Below are 23,034 nucleotides of genomic sequence, written 5' to 3' on the forward strand. Positions count from 1 at the left end.
GCCTCAGTTTCCTCATCTGTAAAACAAGTTGGAGAAGGAAATGGCAAACCACTCCAGTATCTTTGTCAAGAAAACCCCAAATGGGGTCTTAAAGAGTTAGACACAGCTGAACAACACCTTCAAATTCCTAAGGGTTATCCTAGAACCCTGAGGGACAAAGGTCTCAGTCTGGTCCTGGAAAAGTGAGGCCAGAGCACACTTAACGTAAATCAAATAACCAAACCTTAGAAACAAAGTCTTAGAATCATAGAATCTTAGATTCTCAGAACATAGACTCACCAAGCCATAAAAATAAAGTCTTTGCGTCTTAGAATCAAAGGCTTATCAAATCTGGGAAACAAAGCCTTAGAATTATACAGTCTATGGAAATCTTAGAAACAGAGACTGCAGACTTAATTAGAAGTCACTGATTGCAAGCTGAGTCAGTCCATTTTCCTGGCACTAGGTGGTGCAATGGACAGTGTTCACCTGGAGTTTGGAAGCTCTGAGCAGACCCTTATCTAGCTATGTGGTCTTGGGTGAGTTCTTGAACCTTTCTCTGACTTAGTTTTCTCATTTACAAAATGGGGATAATAAAAGCTCCTTCCTCCCAAGGTCAACATGGGGGCCAAATGAGATCACAAAGGCTTTGCCAACTTTAAAGTGCATGCATAAATGCTAGCTATCATTTTTATTTTCTGAGACTCAGTTTTCTCCTGTGCAAAATGGGTACACCTTCACTACATAGCATGAAGAATTCTTGGGAGTGAGGAAAGAGCTTTGAAAAGTATACAGAAAGTACTACTGAAAATGAACTATCAAAGTCTTCTAGCCCAGCTTTCTAGATGCTACAACACTCTCCACTTGCCAGGGCTCTGCTTGAATCCCTCCAGTGATCCACAGCTCACTACCTAACAAGGTGGAGAAGGGAAGGGGAGGAGAGAAGAGGGAAGGACACCTCACTGCATCACTTTTCACAGCAGCAAGGAACTGTACACAAAGCTGCTGCCCATCAGTTGGGGACTGGCTGGACAAAGCATGGTCCATGAATGGAAGGGTCTTTCACTACACCATAGAAAGTAATGATGACTATACAGTATGCAGAAAAGTGGGTCTTAGGCACCGAGCAGAGGGAGCAGATCCAGGAAAAACCAGGCCCAGTGGCTACAGCATGTAACCAGGAGAGAGGGCCCCTAAACTCAGAGCAGCTGCGATGACCCATCTTGGTCCCAAAGAACAGATGATAAAGCACATTTCCCTCCTCTCAATGGTGAGGTGGAGGACTGTGGGTGAAGAATGCTGCATACTAGTTCTGATAAAAGCTGGCATTGATATAGTGCTTTAAGATTTACAAAATGCTTTATGTATATAACATTTTCATAACAACCTTCAGAGGTCCCCATTTTACAGATGAGGAAACTGAGACAAATAGAGGTTGAGTGACTTGCCTGTAGTCACACGGCTAGTGAGTGTCTGAGGTCACATTTGAATTCAGGTCTTCCTGATTTTGCAGGTGCTCCACCCACCATGGCAACAATAGCTACCTCTGCCCTGTCAGATGCAGTGGCCTGGCCAGTCAACTTTGCTTAACTTATTTTTTTCCTCCTTATTATAAGGGCTTACTGCGCCATGGCAGTACCTCTGAGATACAGTTATCACCTGGTGATAAGCGATGTCAGTAAAAACTGTGTGAAGCTTTTCAAAAAGCAAATGTACTGATTTGCTGTAAATTTGATAAATGTGTTTGTAAATGCTGCTCATCATTCCTGCTATGAACTCTCCAAGTTAAGGATTAGGGATCTTACCTGGGAACTCTGTTGTGACAATTCACCTTTACAGATTTTAAAACATAATTTTATTTTTTGTCATTTTATTTTGTTGATCCCCCCCACAAAAAAGCCCAACTTAAATGTTTCTTCCTCCAGGAACTCTTCCTGGAGCATTAGTAAAATGAGGTTAATGAGACCTAGAATGTCTCCCTCCTAGGATGGCGGAAGCCTGAATAAGAGAATGACTGAAAGTGTTTTGTAAACCTGAAAGAGCCATCATACCAGTCGTCATCATCACCATCACCATCATCACCATCACCATCTTCATCATCACCATCACCATCTTCATCATCACCATCACCATCTTCATCATCATCACTATCTTCACCATCACCATCTTCATCATCATCATCATCATCACTATCTTCACCATCACCATCTTCATCATCATCATCACCATCTTCATCACCACCATTATCATCATCATAATTGTCTGTGACACTCAGAGGGCTGGACATGGAGTTAGGAGAGCCTGAATTCAAAGTCCTACCTTCGATACATACTGACTGTGTGACCTTGGGCAGATCACTTAACCCCCCAGTGCCCAGACCATTCTCTAAGCCTGTGAGTTGCAGCAAAAAGGGGACTGACTTGCATTGGAATAGGGAGCTTCCACACTGGAAGATTCCTTTGTTGATTCAAAGCAAGGAAGAATGAAAAAAATAAGAACAAAAGAACGAAAGCTTACTGTTTGCAAGGCTTTGTTCATCTCTGGGGATACAAAGACAGACGCAGCTCGTGCTGCCCTCACGGAGCTTACAGCCTTCTCATCACATGGAGGAGAGCAGGCAGCTGAGTGATGCAGCGCACAGAGCAACGGTCTAGAGTCAGAAAGGCCCAAGCACCAATCTGGACTGTCATTTACTAGCTGTGTGACCCTGGGCAAGTCATTGAACCCCATCTGCCTCAGTTTCCTCATTTGTAAAATGAGTTGGAGAAGGAAATGGCAAATCACTCCAGGATCTCTGCCAAGAAAACCCCAAATGGAGTCACACAGAGTCTGAAACAATTGAAGATCACACAGACATTGGGGGAAGAGTAGAATGCAGGCCTCCTGCCCTATAATCCAATGCTGTTTTCCTTCACTTCAGGAATAGACCTATCTCTCTCTCTCTCTCTCTCTGTCTCTGTCTCTGTCTCTCTCTCTCTCTCTGTCTCTGTCTCTGTCTCTCTCTCTCTCTCTTTCTCTCTCCCTCCCTCTCTCTCTCTCTCTCTCCCTCCCTCCCTCCCTCCCTCCCTCTCTCTCTCTCTCTCTCTCTCTCTCTCTCTCTCTCTCTCTCTCTCTCTCTCTCTCTCACACACACACACACACACACACACACACACACACACAGACACACACACATCAAGGGTTGGGCTGCTGGTGGGGTTACCTTGTGCACAGCTCACAATTCTACCAACAGTTTTCCAAGAAAGCAAATGTCTGCCTCCCTTGGAAGGAGAGCCAGCCACTGCCGATGCCAAATGCCAAGATAATGTTGGCTTTCCAGGGGAGAAGTTGGATTGTACCGAGTCACTTTGAGTGTCAAAGCATCTAATTACCACAGCTAATTAACACGGTCGACAGCGGGCAGAAGATAGGGGCAGAGGCTTGAGCCAAGGCCACTCATCTCTGGCTGGCAACGGGAGGGTGGACGGGCTCATTGGTTAGGAGCAGCCGTCCTCATGAGTCACCTCCCTCATGGGCCAGAGGAGCTGAGGGGAGAGAGCAGAAGACAGGCAGAATACCTCCCCGGCAAGTGCTCTATGCCTAAATCCTGCCTTCCTTCTGCTAGTCACCGGGCAGCTGACCTCGCAGACCCCTGCCTTGATGTCTCAGTTCTGTAAAATGGGCCTGCAGCTGCTAATCCAATCAGGAGTGTATGGGGGAAGATCCTAGGGAGGTGTATATGATGTCAGTCTTAGAAATGGTGGAATAGAATTGGGAGTGCAGGGAGAGACTGAGACAGAGACAGATGGGCAGCATCCTAAGACAGGGCAGGTTTCAAAGACTCAGACAAAGGGGAGCAAGGAAGAACAAAAAAGAGGGATGGCAAGCACTCGAGAAGAAAACTAGACAATGCCCTTAAGGTCAGAAGAGACAAATCCCGCTTTTCAGAAATGTGAAGAAACCGAGGCCCAGAAGTGAAGTGACTTGCCCAGAATCACACAGCTAGTAAGTGGCAGGATTTGAACATAGGAACCTGGACTCCAGTTTTCACTTACAAGTTATGCATAAATCATAGGATTTAGTTCTAGAAGGGATGGGAAGGCCTCCATGAGCGCAGTCCCCTCCTGAATCAAAGAATCCAAACTGGAGAGGAACTGAGCCTCTAGCCAAGCCTATGCCTGATTAGGAATGTCCTTTATGACATCCCTAACAAGACACTGCGCAGCCTCTGCTGGAAGGCCTCCTGGGGATGGTGATGACGACTACCCTCCCAGCAGCTCCCTTCCATCTCACTGTCTCTGAGGTCTCACCTGAGCCTGGATGTTCTCCCTCCTCTTCCTCACCTCCCGGTTTCCTTCCAGTCCCAGCTGAAGGGTATCCAGGCCCCCTCAACACTGAGAGATGATTTCCAGGTCAGCCTGAATCAATCTTGTTCCTATGTTATTGTGTCTCTCACTAGACTGGGAGTTTCTTGACGGTTGGGATGTCTCTTGTACTCGCTAGTCCTGGTTCTGCTGAGACCAAGCAGAGCAAAGCCAAGCTGGCTTCCCAGATAGCCTTGAAAGGCAACTCCCTGGGGGGCTTTTCTTCTCCAGCATAAACATTCCCAGTTTCTTTAATGCTTCTGGGCCCTGGACTCCAGACCCTTCATCATGCTGGTAGCACTCCTCTGTATACTCACCAGCTTATCTATATCCCTTGAATGCTCTGGTGCCCCACATTGAGCCCAGTGCTACACATGAGCTCTGACTAGGACTGAGGACAGAGGGTGAGCAGGAAAGAAATCAGTGCAGGGTCAGAAAAAGGCTGAGGTGTCTGCCCAAGGAGCAGGGATAGGGCAAAAATGGATCATTCAACCTAGACCAAAATGGACCAGGTAATGTCAGGGCTGGGAAGGGCCTTAGAACAGGGGATGTCAGGGCTGGGAGGGCATTAGAGTATGGAATGTCAGTGATGGGTATGTCCTTACAGAATATCTGGTTCATTCTCCCTCCTACCCCAGACCCATTTTATAGAGGAGTAAACTAAGGTCTTAGAGGGGAAATATGGGCAAAGGTTACAGGGTGAGCTAGTCCCAGAGTCAGGACTCCATTCCAGAGACTCTTATTTACATCCCCATGCTGATGCGTGGCAGGGCTTAACAACCTAAAAGAAGATGCCACCTCCCATTGGCATTTCTGGCCTGAGCCCCCTTATTTTGGGGCATTTCCCACAGAAGGCCCCAGGATTGCCTCCTCCCCATTTGCATGTGCCCTCGTTAACTGCTCTGTTAATCAAGCCTAGGTTGCCACAGATGACAATGAATAAGGCTGGAAGGAAGCTACCATCGTAGACCTTGCCCAGGCAGGCTGTTATTAATCAGCATTTTAACAGAGCCTAATTAGAGCCGCCCATGGCTTCCACCGGGAAAGGCCCTTGTTACCCCATTCAGCAAATGGACAGCAGAGCTATCCGCCGGGCAGGGGGCTCAGTAGAGGCTAGAAGAAGCCCCTTCTACCAGGCCAGAGCCTGGGGTTTGTTGGGTGACCTTGGATAAGTTCATGTCCTCCCTTCTCCTTTATCTAATGAGGCTAATGAGACTCACATGAGCAGCCTCAGGAAGCTACTCCTGAGATGAAATGAAATGACGTGGGTAGAGTGTTTTGCAAGCCTTGAAGGAGGATACCAATGTCAGCCATTCTCAATTCATTATAAGACTATGAAGACAAAGGGGGAGAAGAGATCTCATCCCAGCTTTGCATGGCCTTCAGTGCAGGACACAGGGTGTTACACACAGTAGGCACTTAATAGATGTTTGTGGCACTGAATGAAGTGGACTTATCATTACTTGTTCCCAGAACTGATGTTTTGTTTTTGTCCTTAGAAGAACGACGTTGAGTCAGGGCTGGCAGCTCATCTTCCCTGTCTACTACTAGGTTTTCAGCTCTATGTAAGTGATGGGAAGGGAATGAATGAAGGCCTCACTGACCTCCTTGGGGCTCCTCACAGATCCAGACTCCTCAAAACAGACTCTATTTCCCCCAAACCCTTCCCTCTGATTAATATTCCCATTATTGTCAAGGGGCCACAATCCTACCAGTCACTAGGCTCATGAGCCTTGGCTGCCCTCTCTGACTCCTCACTCTGGATCATGCCATGCATTCAATCAGTTGTCAAGGCCTGTCCATTCTACCTCTATCCTTCTCTGCATTTACAGAGTCATTCAAGAGTCAGAGAATGTCAGAGCTGGAAGGGAATTTAGAACAAGGAATGTCAGGGCTGGGAGGGATCTTAGAACAGGGGATATCAGAGCTAGGAGAGGCCTTAGAACAGGTAATGTCAAGACTGAGAGGCGCCTAAGAATATGGTATGTTAGAACATAAAGAGACCTTAGAGATCCTCATTTGTCCTCATTTTATCAATGGAAACCAAAAACCCAGGAAGAGGAAGTTGAATATCCAAAGTCATACAATCAATTAAGATTAGACTCAGGCATGAAATTTAGGTCCATTTCTCAGCCTTCTGTGGGCCCTCTTTTGGGGGAGCGGACACAGAGAAGGGAAGAAGAGCTGGCATTTTTCCTCTAGGAGCTTAGAAGACATGGACAGAGGCCTGAAGAGGAATCTGCAAGTCTTCATTTACAAAATCAGATGGTTGGATATGATGGCTGTGGGATCTCTTTCTGGTGTTTGATTCTAGGACCACTTCACAGAATTCTTGGGTGGGCAAGACACTGAGTCAATATTTTGGAGGTCCATCATGGAGAAGTACACGTGCCCAACAGGCCCTTGGTCATTCTCTCCTCCCCGGCCCATCCCCCAGCTCCAAGGTCCCTGAGGGTTTGATTGGGGGCTGTCTACTTATGGGGGCTATCCAGTTTACAGTCATAGAGTGGATGGCTGTTAATGTGGGGAATTACAGTGCTCTGAAGTCATTTTCTAGCACTCACTGTCTGCCTTGGTACATGTGCCTCTGGCTGCCATGGAAACCCAGCAGATGGCCAGGGATGGAGAGATTTGCTGAGCACTGAGGCCATTAGTGGGTGGCCAGGAGGAACTTGTGTTTGGTCCTAAACTCATTCTCGGTTTCCTATGCCCACAGATGTCATATCTCATGCTTGTATCTCTATCTATGACCTTCCCCTTTTAGAAAGGAGAGGGATAAGCTAGAGAATGTCCAGAGGAAAGAAGTGGGGATGGAGAAGCGACTGAGTCAGAAGGTGGCTCTGTCTATTCAGATACAGCACAGGGTTTGTAATTCAGCAGCATGCTTTTTTCATAAAGAGATGATAGGCTCAAAAAGTCAATTTTGCAAGGCTAGGAGCCAGACTGCAAGCGTCTGATAAAGATCTGGGGGTCACCGTGGGCTGCAAGCTCCCTATGAATCAATAGTGAGGAAGGGCAGCCAAAAAGCTGAAGTGATCTTAGGCTCCTCTGAAAAAGGTCTTCAATCAGGCTGAGAGTTAGAGCAGATGAGAGCGGGTAGAGGTCTCTGAGCTGTCTTCTAGCTCTGAGAGTCTGAAGGAAGATGGAAAAGAGAAAAGAAGAGAGAAATGAGAGGGGAGAGGAGGGGAGGAGAAGAGAGAAGAGAAGAAGGAAGGGGAGAGGACAAGAAAGGAGGGGTGAACAGTGAGCAGGGGAAGAGAGAAGAGGAGAGGGAGGAGACAGGGAGGGAAGAAGAGGGGAGGAGAGGAGAGGTGTGGAGATGGGAGAAAGAGAGAGAGGAGAGGAGAGGATAGGAAAGGAGAGAGAGGGGGAGGAAAGGAGAGAGGAGAGGAGAGGGATGGGGAGAGGAGAGGAAAGTGATTTCAAGGTTAGGGATCCGAATGATAGAGCAGTTCTTGCCAAGTTTGGTACCAAGATCACTGGACTCACATCCAGTCATTGTGTTTTAGGGGGTGAGTAAGGCAGCCTTCAGATCATCACTGAGTGGACTCTCACAACCTCCCATAGGCACAAACATTTTCCTCCCAAGCTCAGCCCTTTGCCCATGTAAAACATGGGGTCAACCTGGTCCTGGTCCTTGGTCTTGCCCACAGCCCTGGAAAGGATACAGGCCTCCTCGGTGTAGGGCACAGTCACTGCAGTACCCCCAATGATGTAGCTGAAGAAAGACACCTCAAGGGTGTAGCAGTAGGAGGTGTGGTCCAGCAGGCCTCCAAGGAAACGCCGGCCAGTTCCTGCCTTCACAGCATCCCGATTGAAGGATGTGCTGGACTGTGGGGAGATAAAGGGGACTGATCATTCTCATCAGGCCAGTGAAGTGGGAGAGCTGCCCACCAATCATCCCTTGATTTCCCTATGTCATTCACTAGCCCCTCTTCTTTCTCTTTCATTCATTTCTTTTATGACACCCTTCCCTTCACTTTTCTATGTTGTAAAACAAACACACACCACCAGATACCTCTCCATTGCCTCTTCTCAAGTCTTCAGAGACTATGGTTCTCCATCACTTTGAGCCACGAAAGAATACTGGACCTTGTTTCACAGAGAATTTCCCAAAGGTAATTTATGCTGATGCACAAACTCTAAGGATTGCTCAACTGCTCCCCGTCTAGATGTACATTCTTTATCCAATTGGTTTTTCATGTGTAAATATGTTTAGACCAAACTCATTAGCCATAACTATGGATCTCATTTAGGAGGCTTTGCAGTGCTCCAGGGTCTGATACAACCAGGACAATGTCATTTTAAACAGAAACATCCAAAACCTCCAGACCTCACAATCCATACACAAGGATTTTTAACCTTTTTTTTTGTGCCACAGATCTCTTGGACAGGCTGGTGAAATGTATGGGCCCCATCTCAGAATAATATGTTTAAATGCATGCAGTAAAATATATAGATTTCTAAGGAAGCTAGTTAAATTGATAATATAGTCACAAAAAATATTTTTTAAAAGTTCAGAGACCCTAGGTTAAGAACCCCTGATCTATAGAAAATCATTCTTTGACTTAGACTCCACACCATCTCTCCTCTATGTCAATGGCAAGTGAATATTTTGGATGGGCATCTCCCTACTGCTTTGCCTTGTCTGATAATACTGACCAGGTCATTGAATAAGGTTTATGATAAGTTGGAAGGTGTTCAGAGAAAGACAACCAAGAAGTCATGATTCCATAACTTATAACAATATTTAGTCAGCAGAAGAGAAGGTTCAGGGAGAACATGATAGTGTCTAAGTAATTGAGGGCCTGACATGGAATAGGGGTGAAATTTGTTTCATTTGTTCCCAGAGGATGGAACCAGGAATGGTGGGTGGAAATTGAAGAGAGGACAATTTAGGCTTGATGTCCCAAAAAGTGTCTTAACAGTTGGCAGTATCCAAAAGTGGAATGAGTTGCCTCCAGAGGAAATGGGTTTGCTCTCATTAAAGATCTTCAAGCAGAGGTTGGATGATCCCTTAACAGGTATATTAAAATGGGAACTCATTTGTGTATAGGCTGGATCAGACAGATCCTGAAGTCTCTTCCAGCTCTTAAAATCAGGTTCAGGTTTGCTGACTCCACTCTCCTTGATGGTGAAAAGAACTTCTTATAAACACATCTGCAGATCTTTTCCATCTTTTATTTGTTTGGGAACATTCCAGGTTCATCCTTAAATTCCCTGTGGTGACATTCCCCAGTTAAGTTTCTCACCAAGCTTTTTATAAGCCAATTTTTCTCCCTACTCTTTCTGTTTTATGAGGGGCTATTACAAGATCTTCTATCATTTTCTATAGAATATTACAAATGAGTTTATAGTCTAAGCTAGTGTCTAAAAACCAATGAGTTTAACAACGGAGTTTTTTATTAGATACCTAGATTTAAAGTTAGAAACTCCCTTAGTGTCCATCTAATGCCCTCCTCATTTTACAGATGAGGAAATTGAGGTTCAGAGAGAATAATTATGATAATAATAACCAATGCTTTATTAGTGCTTTTCAGTTTGCAAAAAGCTTTAAAGGGATTGTCTCCCTTGATTTTATCATATGACCCAAGAAGTGTGTGCTCCTCCTCCCTTGCCTCCTCCTCCTCCTTGTCCCTTTGTCTTGCTCCCTCAATCACCTTTTCCCCCAGCCTTCTCTCTTCTCTCCCTGTAGATTCACCTTGATAGAACTCTCATTTGCTTCCATGGTATTAATGCCCACCTCCATGCAGATGCCTCTTAGATCTGGATCACTGACTTATTTCTCAAGCTCCACCTCTGCATGTCCAGCTGCCTGCAGGACATCTCCCCCCACATCCCCCTCTAGCACCTCAAACAGGGTCTAAAACCTATACTCATGTTCTTTCTTTCAAAACTTGTTTCTCCTTCTGGGCTGGACTTTGAAAAAAGGTGAAAGTGAAATGGCTGTTCAATAATCCCACACTGTGTCTCATGTTTTAACACTTTAAATCCCAGTCTTCCAGGATGGTACAATAGGAGTTATGGGTTACTGTTCTCTGTATTTTAAGTCTTTGTCCAAGAGAGATCTCATAGTCTCCACCCACTCAGCAGATCAGAAGAGTGAGACCACCAGATGATAGAGCCACTCTCCTTCACCACTAGCCAATGTCCTCTGATGCAGCCCCACAATCCCCATGAGGAAGCTCAAAAGACCAAAAGGGAAAGCTCTCACGTTCTTAAAGCACCAGTCCTTCAGAGCTGAGCCAGGGTCCCAGGAAGTGGCCAAGAAGACCAGATAAGCTTCCTATGGGCTCCCATGGGCCTCCTCAGGTCTATCCCACCCCCCGCCCAGACCTATCCTTTCCAACAGTATTTACCTCCATCCCCAGCCAAGGCTCAGCATAGGACGGGCATGAACACTTGTATGAATGTGAATTGAACTGGAGAAGAGAAAGAGGAAGAGAGGAGGAGCAAGCCCAAGATGGGAGATCAGCAGGGACCTCAGGGGCAGGGAGAGATGCTTACAAAGGAGAAGTCTTCAGCATTCTGGCACAGGAGCTTGGGAAAGATGGCCTGCCTCTGGAACCTCTCCTCATCTTCAAAGATGTTTCCATACATGAAGCCGTTCATCATGGTGGAGTGTGCGTGGATGTCAATGTAGAACTCCAGGCTGGTTTTCTGGACAGAGAGACAGACAGAGACAGAGAAATAGAGACAGAGAGAGAGACAGAGAAAGAAACATGGAGAGAGAAAGAGAAAGAGAGAGAGGGAGAGAGAGAGAGGGAGAGGGAGAGGGAAAGAGAGAGAGAGAGAGAGAGAGAGAGAGAAAGAGAGAGAGAGAGAGAGAGAGAGAGAGAGAGAGAGAGAGACAGAGAGGGAGAAGGAGAGAGAGACAGAGATAGAGAAACAGAGACAGAGAAAGAAACAGGGACAGAGAGGGAAAGAGAGAGAGAGAGGGAGAGGGAGAGAGAGAGAGACTGTCAGTGACCTGGAGAAGAAAGATGGCCTGTGAAGGGCCAGCAGCCTAGAGAACACAAGTGTAGGGGGCCCTGCACCTCTTTATCTCAGGCAGTGGAACCTGTCCTGGTTTGAGCACCTCCTAAAGAGACTTGAGGAGACAGGTTCAGTTTTGCTGGGTTAAGGCACCTGGTTACCGAAAGGTTTAATAGTCACAAGGGGTTTGGTGTACAGAGCAAGACTGTGTACTAATGCAGGCTGACAAGTCCAGAGAGTGAGTTAGGAGAGACATTATGCTCTGGCTCAGTGTCCACTCTAGCCCATCCTGTGCTTTTAGGGTCTTTCACCTCTAAGATCCTGGTCTTAGAAACCACTCCTCCTTCACCTGTCACATGAGGCATTTGGACTAGATGACGGTCCCTCCCAGCCCAGACATTCTCTTTTCTCTGTTCCAAGGTTCCTTCTAACTCAGACATTCTCTGCTCTGTTTTCTAAGACCCTTTTTAAGTGCTGATAATCCATATTCTATGTTCTGAGATCCTTTCTAGCTCTGACATTGCAAGTTCTATGATCTAGGACCCTTCCAACTCTGACATTCTCCATTCTAAGGACTCCTCCCTTACCTGACATCTTTTCTTCTAGGTTTTATGCAGATATCTGAGAAGTTTCCTACATTTGACCAGTTTTAGCTGAAACTTTAACCTTATGAGGATCATCATGTGGCCAGGGAAGGAAGGCCTGGTAGCTGCCCCTTCAATCCCCAAAGCCTTTATTAAGTGGTCTATAATGAATCTGTGACTGTCCGTCTCTAAGTGGTATAGACTGTGAAGACACAAACAGGATGCCACCCACACTGAGTAATATCAAACCCATCATTTTCAGCTTTATAGGTGAAAGACAATGATTTACCAGGAACACTATAAAAGTCATCTTTGGTTTTTTTTATTTCTTTCAATTGCCTGTCTTTCCCCTGAGCTTTTGATGATCGGCAGACGGGGAAAGGGGCTGGAAGCAAGATAGTAAGAAGTGCTCATGGTCAGACTGCAATGAGGATGAGAGAATGCAGAGAATGTGATGAGGATTAAGAGCTTGGAGGCAGCTCAGAAGTCACCTTCATCACCTGGGTTGACCTCATTGGCTTTCAGATGGGGAAATTGAGGCCCAGAAGTTGATTTTGAAGAAAACTTCTGTTCTAATCCTGACTCCTTCATCAGGTTTCAGGGATTGTAAACTGATTCTGCTTCTCAAATATTAAATAGGAAGTCTGAGTAGGTCATTTTAAGTTTCCTTCTGTGTCTAACAGTATTATTCTATGGTCTGTGTCCTAGGTGTTAAGTCCCTCCCAGCTCTGATAGTCCCTGTTCTAAGGCCCTTCCCAGCCTGATATTCTCTGTTCTAAGGCTCCTCCCAGCTCTGACATCCCCTGTTCTAAGATTCCTTCCAGTTCTGCCATCCTGGGTTCTAAGGGTCCTCCCATCCCAAGCATTCAATGACTCTGGCTGGATTAGACCACAGCCAGCATTATTCTCTAGAGAAGACTGGGTCTTTCCTTATACTATATGTCAGCAAGAGAATGAACAAAAGATACAAACACACCCTCCCTTTCTTTCCTCCCTATAGTAGCTTGAGGATTTTAATTAAAGCCCAGTAACAAAGTGGGGGCCGTTGCCTCACTGGCCCACAGCTTCTTTTGCCGTCAGGGACTTGAGAGGAGATTAAAATCAGTGCCAATAAAATTAAAACCACCTCAGGGCATATTTTCAACACAATTTAACTGTAGAGTCAGTTTTTCTCCCTCCCCCCCAGAGCCAAGAGAGGAAATGGGTTTTCCATCCATCTCCTGGGACATTCTCATCCACTGCATTGTTTAGCAAAGAGCCCTGAAGTAGGAGCTGAGAGACAGGACCTAGGACTCAGCTCTGCCGCTCATTGATTCCCTCTGTGACTGGGTTTATGTCTAGTATTGCCATGATTCTTGTTTTTCTTGATCTGAAAGGCAGCAAGAGGGAGTGGAAAGTGCATTTTAGATCCAGTGGAATGGAAGTTTCTCGAGAAGACTGTTTGGTTTTGTCTTTGTATCCCTAGTGCCTGGTGCATAGTAATCAATCCACGACAAGCACTTATTCAGCAGTCTAAGAGTAGTTATACATTACCGATTCATGATTAAATCTTTGTCAATATGCATTTGTGAGTATTCCATGTTTTAAGCATTTCCTTTGTGGGGAGAAAATAAATAGCTGTCCCATACCTGATCTACATTGTATGTTAAATACCTACTTCCCTTTGGGGGAAGACAATAGACATGAGGCAAACCTAAATTTTAAGTGGTTCTTCCTGAGGCTCTGTAGAAGTGTCTCCTCTCAAATCAATCCTCACTGCTGTATACAGTCTGTTCCCTGATTGACTCTCTCTATTCCATTCCCCTCAGTGGAAGCTCCAAACCTCTTCTCCTCTCAAACTTCCTACACCACAGCTTCCAAAAGCCTCAAGGGAAACTTGACCTCATCAATGTAGAGATTCTTTCCAATGCTGTATATCCCAACCCATCCATGATGGTCCATCCTTTGTGCCCCCAGCCATGAACAGCACACATTTGTCATATTGTAGACAATCCTCCCATTGTTCTTATCACCCACTCTAGGCATGGAGAACTCAAAAAGACAGATCCCTGAGGTCCCACATTGACTTAGAAAACACAATTAACAATATCTATGTGTATTTTTATTTATTTTGTTAATCACACTGGGGAATTTTGCAGCAGAGTTTGACATCTCTGATCTAGTCCAATTCTCGAATGTTACTAATGGGGAAACTGAGGCTCAGAGAGGCTGTCACTTTCCCAAGGTCATTGAGTTAGAATTCAATCCCAGAACTGTAATCACAAGGCACCAGGGTCCCCTCTCTCATGATCTTATATAATCCCACATGTTTGCTGGTTGGTCATCTGTGTCTGTACCCTGTTCCCCTTCCAGACTGTGAACCCCAAGAGGGCAGAGAGTATCCAGTCTGCTGTGTCTTCTCTGCTGAAGAGAGAGTCCAGTCTCTTCCATTGCCAATTTAGGGCTCAGCACACAGCTGGCAGTTCAGAAATGTTTGCTGAGTAACTGAATGAATGGGAACATCTGCCTAGAAATGGAGATTCTAAGAACATCAGAGCTAGGAGGGAACTTTGTGAAGACGTGACCCCTGAGTCAGCCCATCCCGCTAAGAGACAGCAAGTAAGAGGGCATCAGAAAGAAAACTGGCTGCCAGAGATGGGAGGGTCTTAGAACAGACCACAAACACGAGGAGCCAAAGATCAAAGAATGCCAGTGTTGGGAGAGACTTTAGAACATAGAGCATGAAACCTTAGTACTGTGAGGTCCCTTAGAACATAGACCAGATTATTACACCCATTTGACAGATAAGAAAACTAAGGTTCAGAGAGGTCTGCGTGGATCATATTTCAGACTCAGGTCTCCCAACTTCAAGCTGGCTCTTTTCCCAGTACAAGCCCAGGAAGAGCCTGTTTTTTTCTTAGTCCTTGATGAAGATGTTTCACTTCACTGAACTCCTGACATGACCAGCCCAGTCTGCAATGCAAACTTTTCCATAACTCCTGCAGGTCCTCTGTCCCCATGCCCTCTACACCCTCCTCATTCTCTGAAGTTAGTAAAGTGCTGCCACTTAATGGGAAGTACAGCCTGGCACTGGGCATCAGCCTGGGCTCCTGCACCCAGAGATAAAGAGATAGAGAGAAAAAGGGAGACACACAGAGAGACCAACAGATACATGGCCTTCAAGGGAGGAGGACAGAGAGAGAAAGAACAGAAACATATCTGGAGATAGTGAGGTTAAGAAAGATGCAGAGATGGAGAAATAGAGATGGGGATATGTAAGGTGAAGAGGAGAGAGACCAGAGAAAAGATAGAGACACAGCACATACACATACACACACATACACACACACACACACACACACACACACACATACACACACACAGGAGGCAGGGAGAGTTCTGGGGATGAGGAGAGAAGGGAGGAGGAAGGAGGCAGTGCAGAAAGGGGAAGTGGCAGAGAGAAGCAGAGGATGTACAGACTGGAAGGCAAAGAGATACAGAGTGAGAGGAAAAGGAATAGGAAGAGGTGGGGGCAGAGACAAGAAAGGCAAAGACACCAGTGAGGGGACCACAGACACACACAGAGGGATGGAAAGCAGAGCTGTGTGAGATAAGGAGGCAGGGCTGGCTAAGGAGAGAGAGGGGAGGAGAGGGAGAGGGAGATGGAGAGGGGGAGAAAGAGGAGAGAGTGAGAGAGAGAGAGAGAGAGAGAGAGAGAGAGAGAGAGAGAGAGAGAGAGAGAGAGAGAGAGATAAGAAAGTAGAGAGAGGGGGAAGCATGCAGATACAGAGACAAGCATTCTGAGGAAACTATAAAGATTTAGGACCCACAGTTTCCCTGGGTAATTTTCCTTTTCTAAAGGAAGAAGGTCAAGGTGGAAGTGGGTCCCATCGACAGTCCCTGCACATAAGGAGGTCAGTGTCAGGGGCACCTCGGGCACCACTAGGCTATAATGAGGTGTCAGGGAAAGAATCCTACACTGCAATCCAGGAGACTTGTGATCCACTTGGGCTCACTGTTAATCCAGTGCAAGTCCCTTCCTCTAGCAGGGCATGCTTTCTCCTCTGTGAAATGGGGACAAGACATCCTTCCCTAGCTCCCTCACAGGAATGTTGCAAGACTCAGATAAACTAAAGGAGGGGGTGGCCACAGACCACCGCTTACATCTGAGCTGGCATCACTTTTCCTATAAACCTGCTCAAAGTGGGGGATGTGAGTACGTCCTACAGCCATGGCTGATAGGAGTCTCTGGCCTTTATGTAGAGATTTAGAGGAAATTTTTCCCCCTAGGGTTTCTCTTCAAACCAGACACTAAAGGTATGCTGGAATAGACAGATTATCTTAGTTGTCTCCTGTGGTCCTAGCCCTGTGCCAACTTCTGAGGAAGATACCGAGTTCAAATAAAATGTAGTCCCTGTCCTCACGGATCTCGCAGACTAGTTGGAGGGTGAGATTCAAACACAAGACAACTGCAGCACACCACACTACACAAAGAGTGACCCCAAACTCATCGACCATCATGTTTCATGTTCCCTGAAAAGAGGACCCTGCTGGTTGTCACAGAGACAAAAGGACCCTTGGTAAGAGTGAGACAGGTATCAAGTTGTATCGAAGCATTTGTATTCCTTTAAATCTTGTTTGAATTTTGAATCATATCAAAATTTAATATTTGTTGTTATTATTGTTCAGTTACTTCAGCTGTGTCTGACTCTTTGTGACCTCATTTGGGGTTTTCTTGGTAAAGATACTGAAGTGGTTTGCCATTTCCTTCTCCAGTTCATTTTACAGATGAGGAAACTGAGGCAGACAGGCTTAAGTGACTTGCCCAGGGTCACACAGTCATTAAGGGTCAGAGGCTGGATTTGAACTCCTGACTCCAAGCCTGGCACTCTGTGCACTATGGCACCACCTAGCTTCCCCTACACTAGCGTGCCCACACTAGTCAATGTTTAGGATTAGCGTAAATTGCCTGAGAGTGAGCATGGAGGTTGTAAGCTAAATTAGTGATGGGAAGAGCTTTGGAACTGTGGCATGTGAGGTATGCTGAGAAGTGGAGCCAATGGTCTGGGTGCTCACCTCTACCCTCCACAAAGTCCATGTTAATTTAGAATGATCTATAATGAAAACCATAAATGGAGACTGTTCCATCGCAATCATGGGCACAGCTGAACTCATCTTGGGTTTCTGTTTCCAAGGACAGTAGCTGGGATGGGGACATGGGACACCCAGTAAGATGTTCTAGATTGGTTCTGTGTGGCCCAAGGGGGCAGAACTAGGAGCAGTTTGGTTGGGAGGGAAGGAGAATTTCTAAAAATTTGAATTTTCCAACAACAGAATGGATTCCCTTAGACGACACTGAGTTCTCCATCATGGGTAGTCGACAAGAACACCCAAGTATCTTCATGAGGATCTCTCTAAGGGATTTTTGTTTTAAGGGATGGCTAAGGAAGACAGAAGCATGGATCAATATCAAAGCTGTGCTGAGTTGGAGTAATGATGGATGGGCTCTAGAGGGGGACACAGTGTGTGTGTGTGTGTGTGTGTGTGTGTGTGTGTGTGTGTGTGTGTGTGTGTGTGTGTGTGTGAAAGAAAGAGAAAGAGAGAGAGAGAGAGAAAGAGAGAGAGAGAGAGAGAGTTTGAGGTCCCTTCCAATTATAAGATTGTAATATTTGATGACTCATAGATTCCAGCTCTTTTGTCTGAATAAAGTCAGGGAAAATCTAGTCCCCTTTCCTTTTTAAAATATTAGTCTTTCCTTCCTGACTCTGTTTCCTGTTTCCTGCCTATACATGGGACCAACTCAGTCATGGCAGCCCTGGGAGTCTGGATGCCCACTTGTTAGAGTAAGAATTCCTTTTGTGTATGAGTATATGGGCAACCATTAAGATCTCTCCAAACTCTTAAGAGAAATTATTGTTTTACTATTACATTAATAACCAGTTATTAAATTAGGATCCAGGTTTTTCTCCTCAATTGACTCATTAAGGCCCAGCCCTTGGTAAAGTCAGTCTCTGAAGGACATGACTAACTGAGGAGATTACTCTTAGCCCTCAAAGAACACGGTCTTCAATCCTGGACAGGATCCCAGGTGGGGCCCCATCCAACTAAGAGACTAAACATGAGTTTAGAGTATAAATAGAATCTAGTCTGGGCAAGTCCTTACCCTGGCGAAAGGAGCCCCTAGCCTCACGCCCCTCTATTAGAGTTTAGGGTGACTCAGATCATGAAGGAAGAAAACCAGCCAGAGTGGTCTGGGTGAAGATAGACTCCCCTGTCCAGAGTGCTGAATCTCATAATCAAACCACATCCTCAGCAGAGGAACTGAAGGCTTTTAGTTTGTCTCCTCATGAAATGTCCATCAATCAGGGTTGATTTTCAATTGTCAAGAGAATTTCCAGGTTATTTAAAGCTTGCAGGCTCTTTATGGATCATCTTTGGTTAGAGAGACACCATTGACCATCAATTTATTGATTATTAGCTAGCCCAATTAATAAACTGATTAATTACCCAGAAACTCTGTCTCTCAGGATTTTTTATTCATTTCACTGTCAAAGTCTGCAATTCTGTGATCCCAGAGATCAAGGGAGAAGGCATGTGTGTTTGCCGAGAACTTTCTAAATTGAATCTGTTTGAACATAAAAGCTTTTGGGGTGAAATATTAAAGTCTGGGTGAGAAACTGAAGATATTAGGGGCTTAGCTTGTATGTTCATTGCTGCTTCTAGCTGAAGTAGAAGAGAAGGCTTTGGCCTGTGAACAGTTGGTTGCAAGATCAGGATGTCTGAGTTTTGAATAATGTAGCAGAGACAGATAAAGGTACAAGAAAGCCTGATGAACATTTGTTAAGTAACAGGACATAGCATGGGGCAGTTAGGTGGTGCAGTGGATAGAGTGTCAGGGCTGGAGTCAAAAAGACATCTTCTTGAGTTCAAATCTAACCTCAGCTAGCCTTACTAGATGTGTGACCCTGGGCATCCCGTTTGCATCAGTTTCCTCATCTGCCAAATGAGCTGAAGAAGGAAATGATCAACCCCTTCAGTATCTTTGCCAAGAAAACCCCAAATGAGGTCACAAAGAGTTGGACACAACTGAAAAATGACAACAACAGGGCAGGGCACTTTTCCTATACATAGTAAGGCTGAGCTCTCAGAAGTGTCTTGTGTCCTAAGGAATGATGAAGACACATGTATGTATGTGTATGTATGTATATATACATGTATGTATATATACCTCCTTCTATATACCTACTTACGTAGATGTTGTCTTTTCCATTAGTAAGTTCCCTGAGGACACAGAAAAGTTTTTGCTTTTTTCTTTGTATTCAATATTTAGAACAGCACCTGGCACATTGAAGGTGTTAAATAAACAGTTGTTGAGTGATTGACTGACATGGTATCTGGCGCAACATCAGGCAATAATGGTCAGAAGCAGAAGAGATAGAAGGTGAGTGCCTCCCTTCTAAGGGAGACTGAAATAGTAGCTTTTTGTGTGCCTGATAGAGGTGACTGAGAGTTCTCCTGTCTTCCTGGTGCCTGTATCTGGGGTGGCACCAAGAGCCGCCTTGGATCTGCCAAAGATGATGACCATTTCTGATTCTTGGGTGATTCACAGGAAAGCACATGGTCCTTCCAGTAGGAAGCTAGAAAGCATTGCTAATGACTATAAAGTTCTGGGCAGGGAGTTGAAGAATTTACAGAAGGCCCAGATGGTGTTTTCATCACGATTTCTGGTCCAATGTAGGGATAGAAGAAGAGAAAGGAAGATCCATCCAGGAAGTGAACAGTTAGTTAAGAAAATGGTATCTGAGAAGAAGGTTTGGATTTCTGCCCCAAAGCTTCAAAAAACTGAACAACAACCCCTTGGCCAGGGTGGAATATATCTAATGAGGGCTGGTAAATAGGAATTTATCTTCAGGCACACAATTGATTAAGAAGACCAAGCCAAAAATGACAGGAAGAGGAGACACTTAGCAACATGTATCTGCCAAGGCGGAGAGCGCCTGGAGGAGCGGGTGCAGCACAGGGAGAGTGTCAGTAATTCACCAAAGGCAGCATCCAAGAAGAGAATGAGCGATAAGCCCATGCCTCAGGTGTCTGTGTTTAAATGGCCCAAGTTTGGGCCAATAATAAGATTAACCAGAGACCTCAAGGCAAGGTGGTCAATTCAACTGAACAGGTAATCGCTGAACAGACTTGGTGGATAAGACTCATGACCAGATTGGAGCTTCAGAAGGAAATTCAGAAAAGGAGAGAAAAATGAGGGTTGTGGGATAGTGCTCTTTGCTAAGCGTGATCAAGAGAAAGGGCAATTGTGGTGGAGAATCTATGGATGAGATCAATGGAAGGAGAAATAGGAGTGATCTTGTCACAGGAGTACACTTTATAAACAGTAACAACAAGCATTTATGAACCACTTACTATGTGCCTGGCATTGTGCTAAGTTTCAATGAAAGGTAAAAATGCATTGGTCAGAAAAGAAAAACAAAAACAACCTTCCTAACTGTGAGGGCTGCTGGGGACTGGCCACTGCAGGACCTGGGGACATCTCTCTCAGGGGAGGCTGAATGACCTGACTGGTATGTTATGGAGAGGATTCTTGATCAGGGATGGGATGGACTGAGGTTCCTGCCAATACTGTGATTCTGGGAAGTATGGGAAGGGCTATCCTGCTCTGCTTAGAGATCAGAACCAGGAGCACCAGAGACAGATTGAGGTTCAATGGAGGAAAACCTCCTCACTATCAAAGCTGTCCTGGAGTGGAAGGGGCTGTCTTGAAAGGTGGTGAGTTCTCTTTCCCTGAAAATCTTTAGGCAGAGGCTGGAGGAAAACCTCATCTGTCAATCAATAAAAAAAACTAAGTACCTTCTGTGTACCAAGCACATTGCTAAGTTCCCAGACAGCTCTCTAGGATGGTGTAGAAAGGATTATTGGATGCATGAGAGTTAGACTGGATGCCCTCAGAGGGTCCTGCCCACTGAAAAAATTCTCTGACTGTGTGACCTAGGAGGATATAACATGATGGATAGGACTGTTTTTACTCACAGCTCCTGAAGACTAGGAACCTGTTGGGGACCAACATCTGAGATGTCAGAACCAAGCAGAAAGCTTGTGAGAGAGATCCTCTGGAATAGTCATGGCCCCACTCAAGGCTGTCAATATACATCCACTGAACAGGAGGGAAGTCACCACACCAAGACAACCTGCTTGTGTCACTGAGGTCATGTGCAAATGCTTTAAAGATGGTGGACATTTTCCAAGGGGAGGGCAGGACAAAACTTTCCATGCCCCAGTGAGAGTCCAACTTAAAATGTGGATCTGCAAGGCATCATGGGATGACAAAAAAGGTCTCACACTGACAAACAGATGATGGGGTTTTGAGTCCCAGCTCTGCCATGGATTCATGTATGACCTTGGGAAAGTCCTTTCCCCTCCGTGGGCCTCAGTTTGCTCATCCAGAGTCAAAATGTATGAGGAAAAGGGAGTCTAAGTTCTCTGTATCATCTGGGTCCAGAGCAGAGGAGCCCTTTTGGGAAAGGGAAAGGATACAGTGGCTCAGCCTCCATGGGATCGTTTGTGGTCCCTCCGTGCAATCAATGGGATCATGGATGACACATATAGAGTCAATGCAAAGTAACCTTGGATGGCACAGGCCCTGGGATAGGCTTCCCATAGGAAATGGTGCTGACTAATGTGCTACAGAGATGTGAGATATTATTAGACACAGGGATCTCTTGTGTTCCTCCTGAGTCTGACCTTCCCCATTCTGAGTCCAATTCAGTTGAGCTGACATTTATGAAGCACTGACTGTATTCCTCACCCTGGACTGGGTGTTGGGTTATAACCAGAGTATGAAAAGTGCCTTTCAGCTTTTCTTTGATTTGTCTATTGAAAACTGCCTCGCTTCCTACCAATTTTTCCTGCTTCCTGTTTCAGCCATTCCATTGGGGTGGCATGATCACTGTCTCCCAATTCTTAAAAGACCATCATGCAGAAAAGAGATGAGGCTTGTTCAGTCTGGTCCCAGAGGGCAGAACCAGAAGCGATGGGGAAGATAAGGGAGGCTGATTGGGTTTTGATTGAAGCAAATATTTATGCTCAGAGCTGTTCAGAAAAGCATTACATTTCATGGCAGGTGGGGGGGCGGTGGAGTGAGTTCCCAATTTTTTGTGGTATGCAAGCAAAGGTCAGTTGGCCACTTCATGGGGATATTGTGGAAACAATTCCTGTTTCAAGCAGCAGCTGGATTACATGACCTTGAAGTTCCTTCAAATTTCACAAACATTTACTGAGTAACTCTCCCAGCCGAAGTTCTGTGTTGGATGCTTTGGGAGTCACAAAGACCAGGTTCAAATCTTGGGTCTTCTACTTACTACTTGTGTGACCCTCCCTTACCTGAGCCTCAGTTCACTCATATGTAAAATGTTTATACTAGCTGGTCTCTGAGGACCTTCCTACCTCTAAATCCTGTGATCCCACAGGTATCCTCCAACCTTCTCCTCCTTGGTGCCCAGTCTCCTCCCTTAGGGACCTAGGACTCTAGATCAGGAAGGTCTAGGATTGAACAGAGAGCTCTGACCTGTGCAGACAGGGACGGAGGAACTTGTACAGCCTGCCTTTGACTGTCAATACTGAATCACTGGGGCTGGCTCCAGAGGCCTCAAGGATTCCAGGGCTGAGTGCAGGCACAGGCTATGCATCCCATATTCTCAGCAGCCATAAACACTGGGACACAGAGGCAGACTGGGAGCCTTGTTGAGATTCTACTCACAGCCAAAGTCATTTCCCAGCCGGCCACCTGCTGTCAGCCTGAGGTTTGTGTGTGAAAAATAGACAGTGTGCCCGCCTGCTGGCAGGTCCTGTTAGCCTCTTAAGGAGGGAGACAGGGAGGGAGAAAGGAAAGAAGACAGGGCAGAAGGGAGGAAGAAAGGTAGAGAGGGAAGGGAGGGAGGGTGAAAGGAAGGACAGGAGGGGAGAAAGAAGGAAGGGAGGTAAGGAAGAAAGAGTAAAGAAGAAAAGGAGAAATAAGAAAGGAAGAAAGAAAAAAGGAAGGAAGGAAGGAAGGAAGGTTGGCTACTGAGGTAAGAACTATAAGGGGATTATTTAACTTGGGGCACAAGCAGTTGGGACAGGGCAAGCTTGCTTGCTGGGCTGAGGACAGGTGAGTGGAGCAGGTGAAG

General features: G+C 45.8%; 1 protein-coding gene across 1 annotated transcript in view; it reads right to left on the reverse strand.

Moving 5' to 3' along the window:
* Positions 1 to 23,034, reverse strand: part of BEND5 (BEN domain containing 5) — a 906,797-nt gene that overhangs the window by 14,281 nt on the left and 869,482 nt on the right. Inside the window, exons 10-11 of the mRNA XM_072649372.1 lie at positions 10,830 to 10,982; positions 7,991 to 8,153 (exon numbers count right to left, since the gene is read on the reverse strand). Coding sequence (XP_072505473.1) covers positions 7,991 to 8,153; positions 10,830 to 10,982 — 316 coding nt within the window. The remainder of the gene's footprint in view (positions 1 to 7,990; positions 8,154 to 10,829; positions 10,983 to 23,034) is intronic.

Source organism: Notamacropus eugenii, chromosome 2, assembly GCF_028372415.1.
Source record: "Notamacropus eugenii isolate mMacEug1 chromosome 2, mMacEug1.pri_v2, whole genome shotgun sequence".
In the NCBI taxonomy this organism is placed as follows: domain Eukaryota; kingdom Metazoa; phylum Chordata; class Mammalia; order Diprotodontia; family Macropodidae; genus Notamacropus; species Notamacropus eugenii.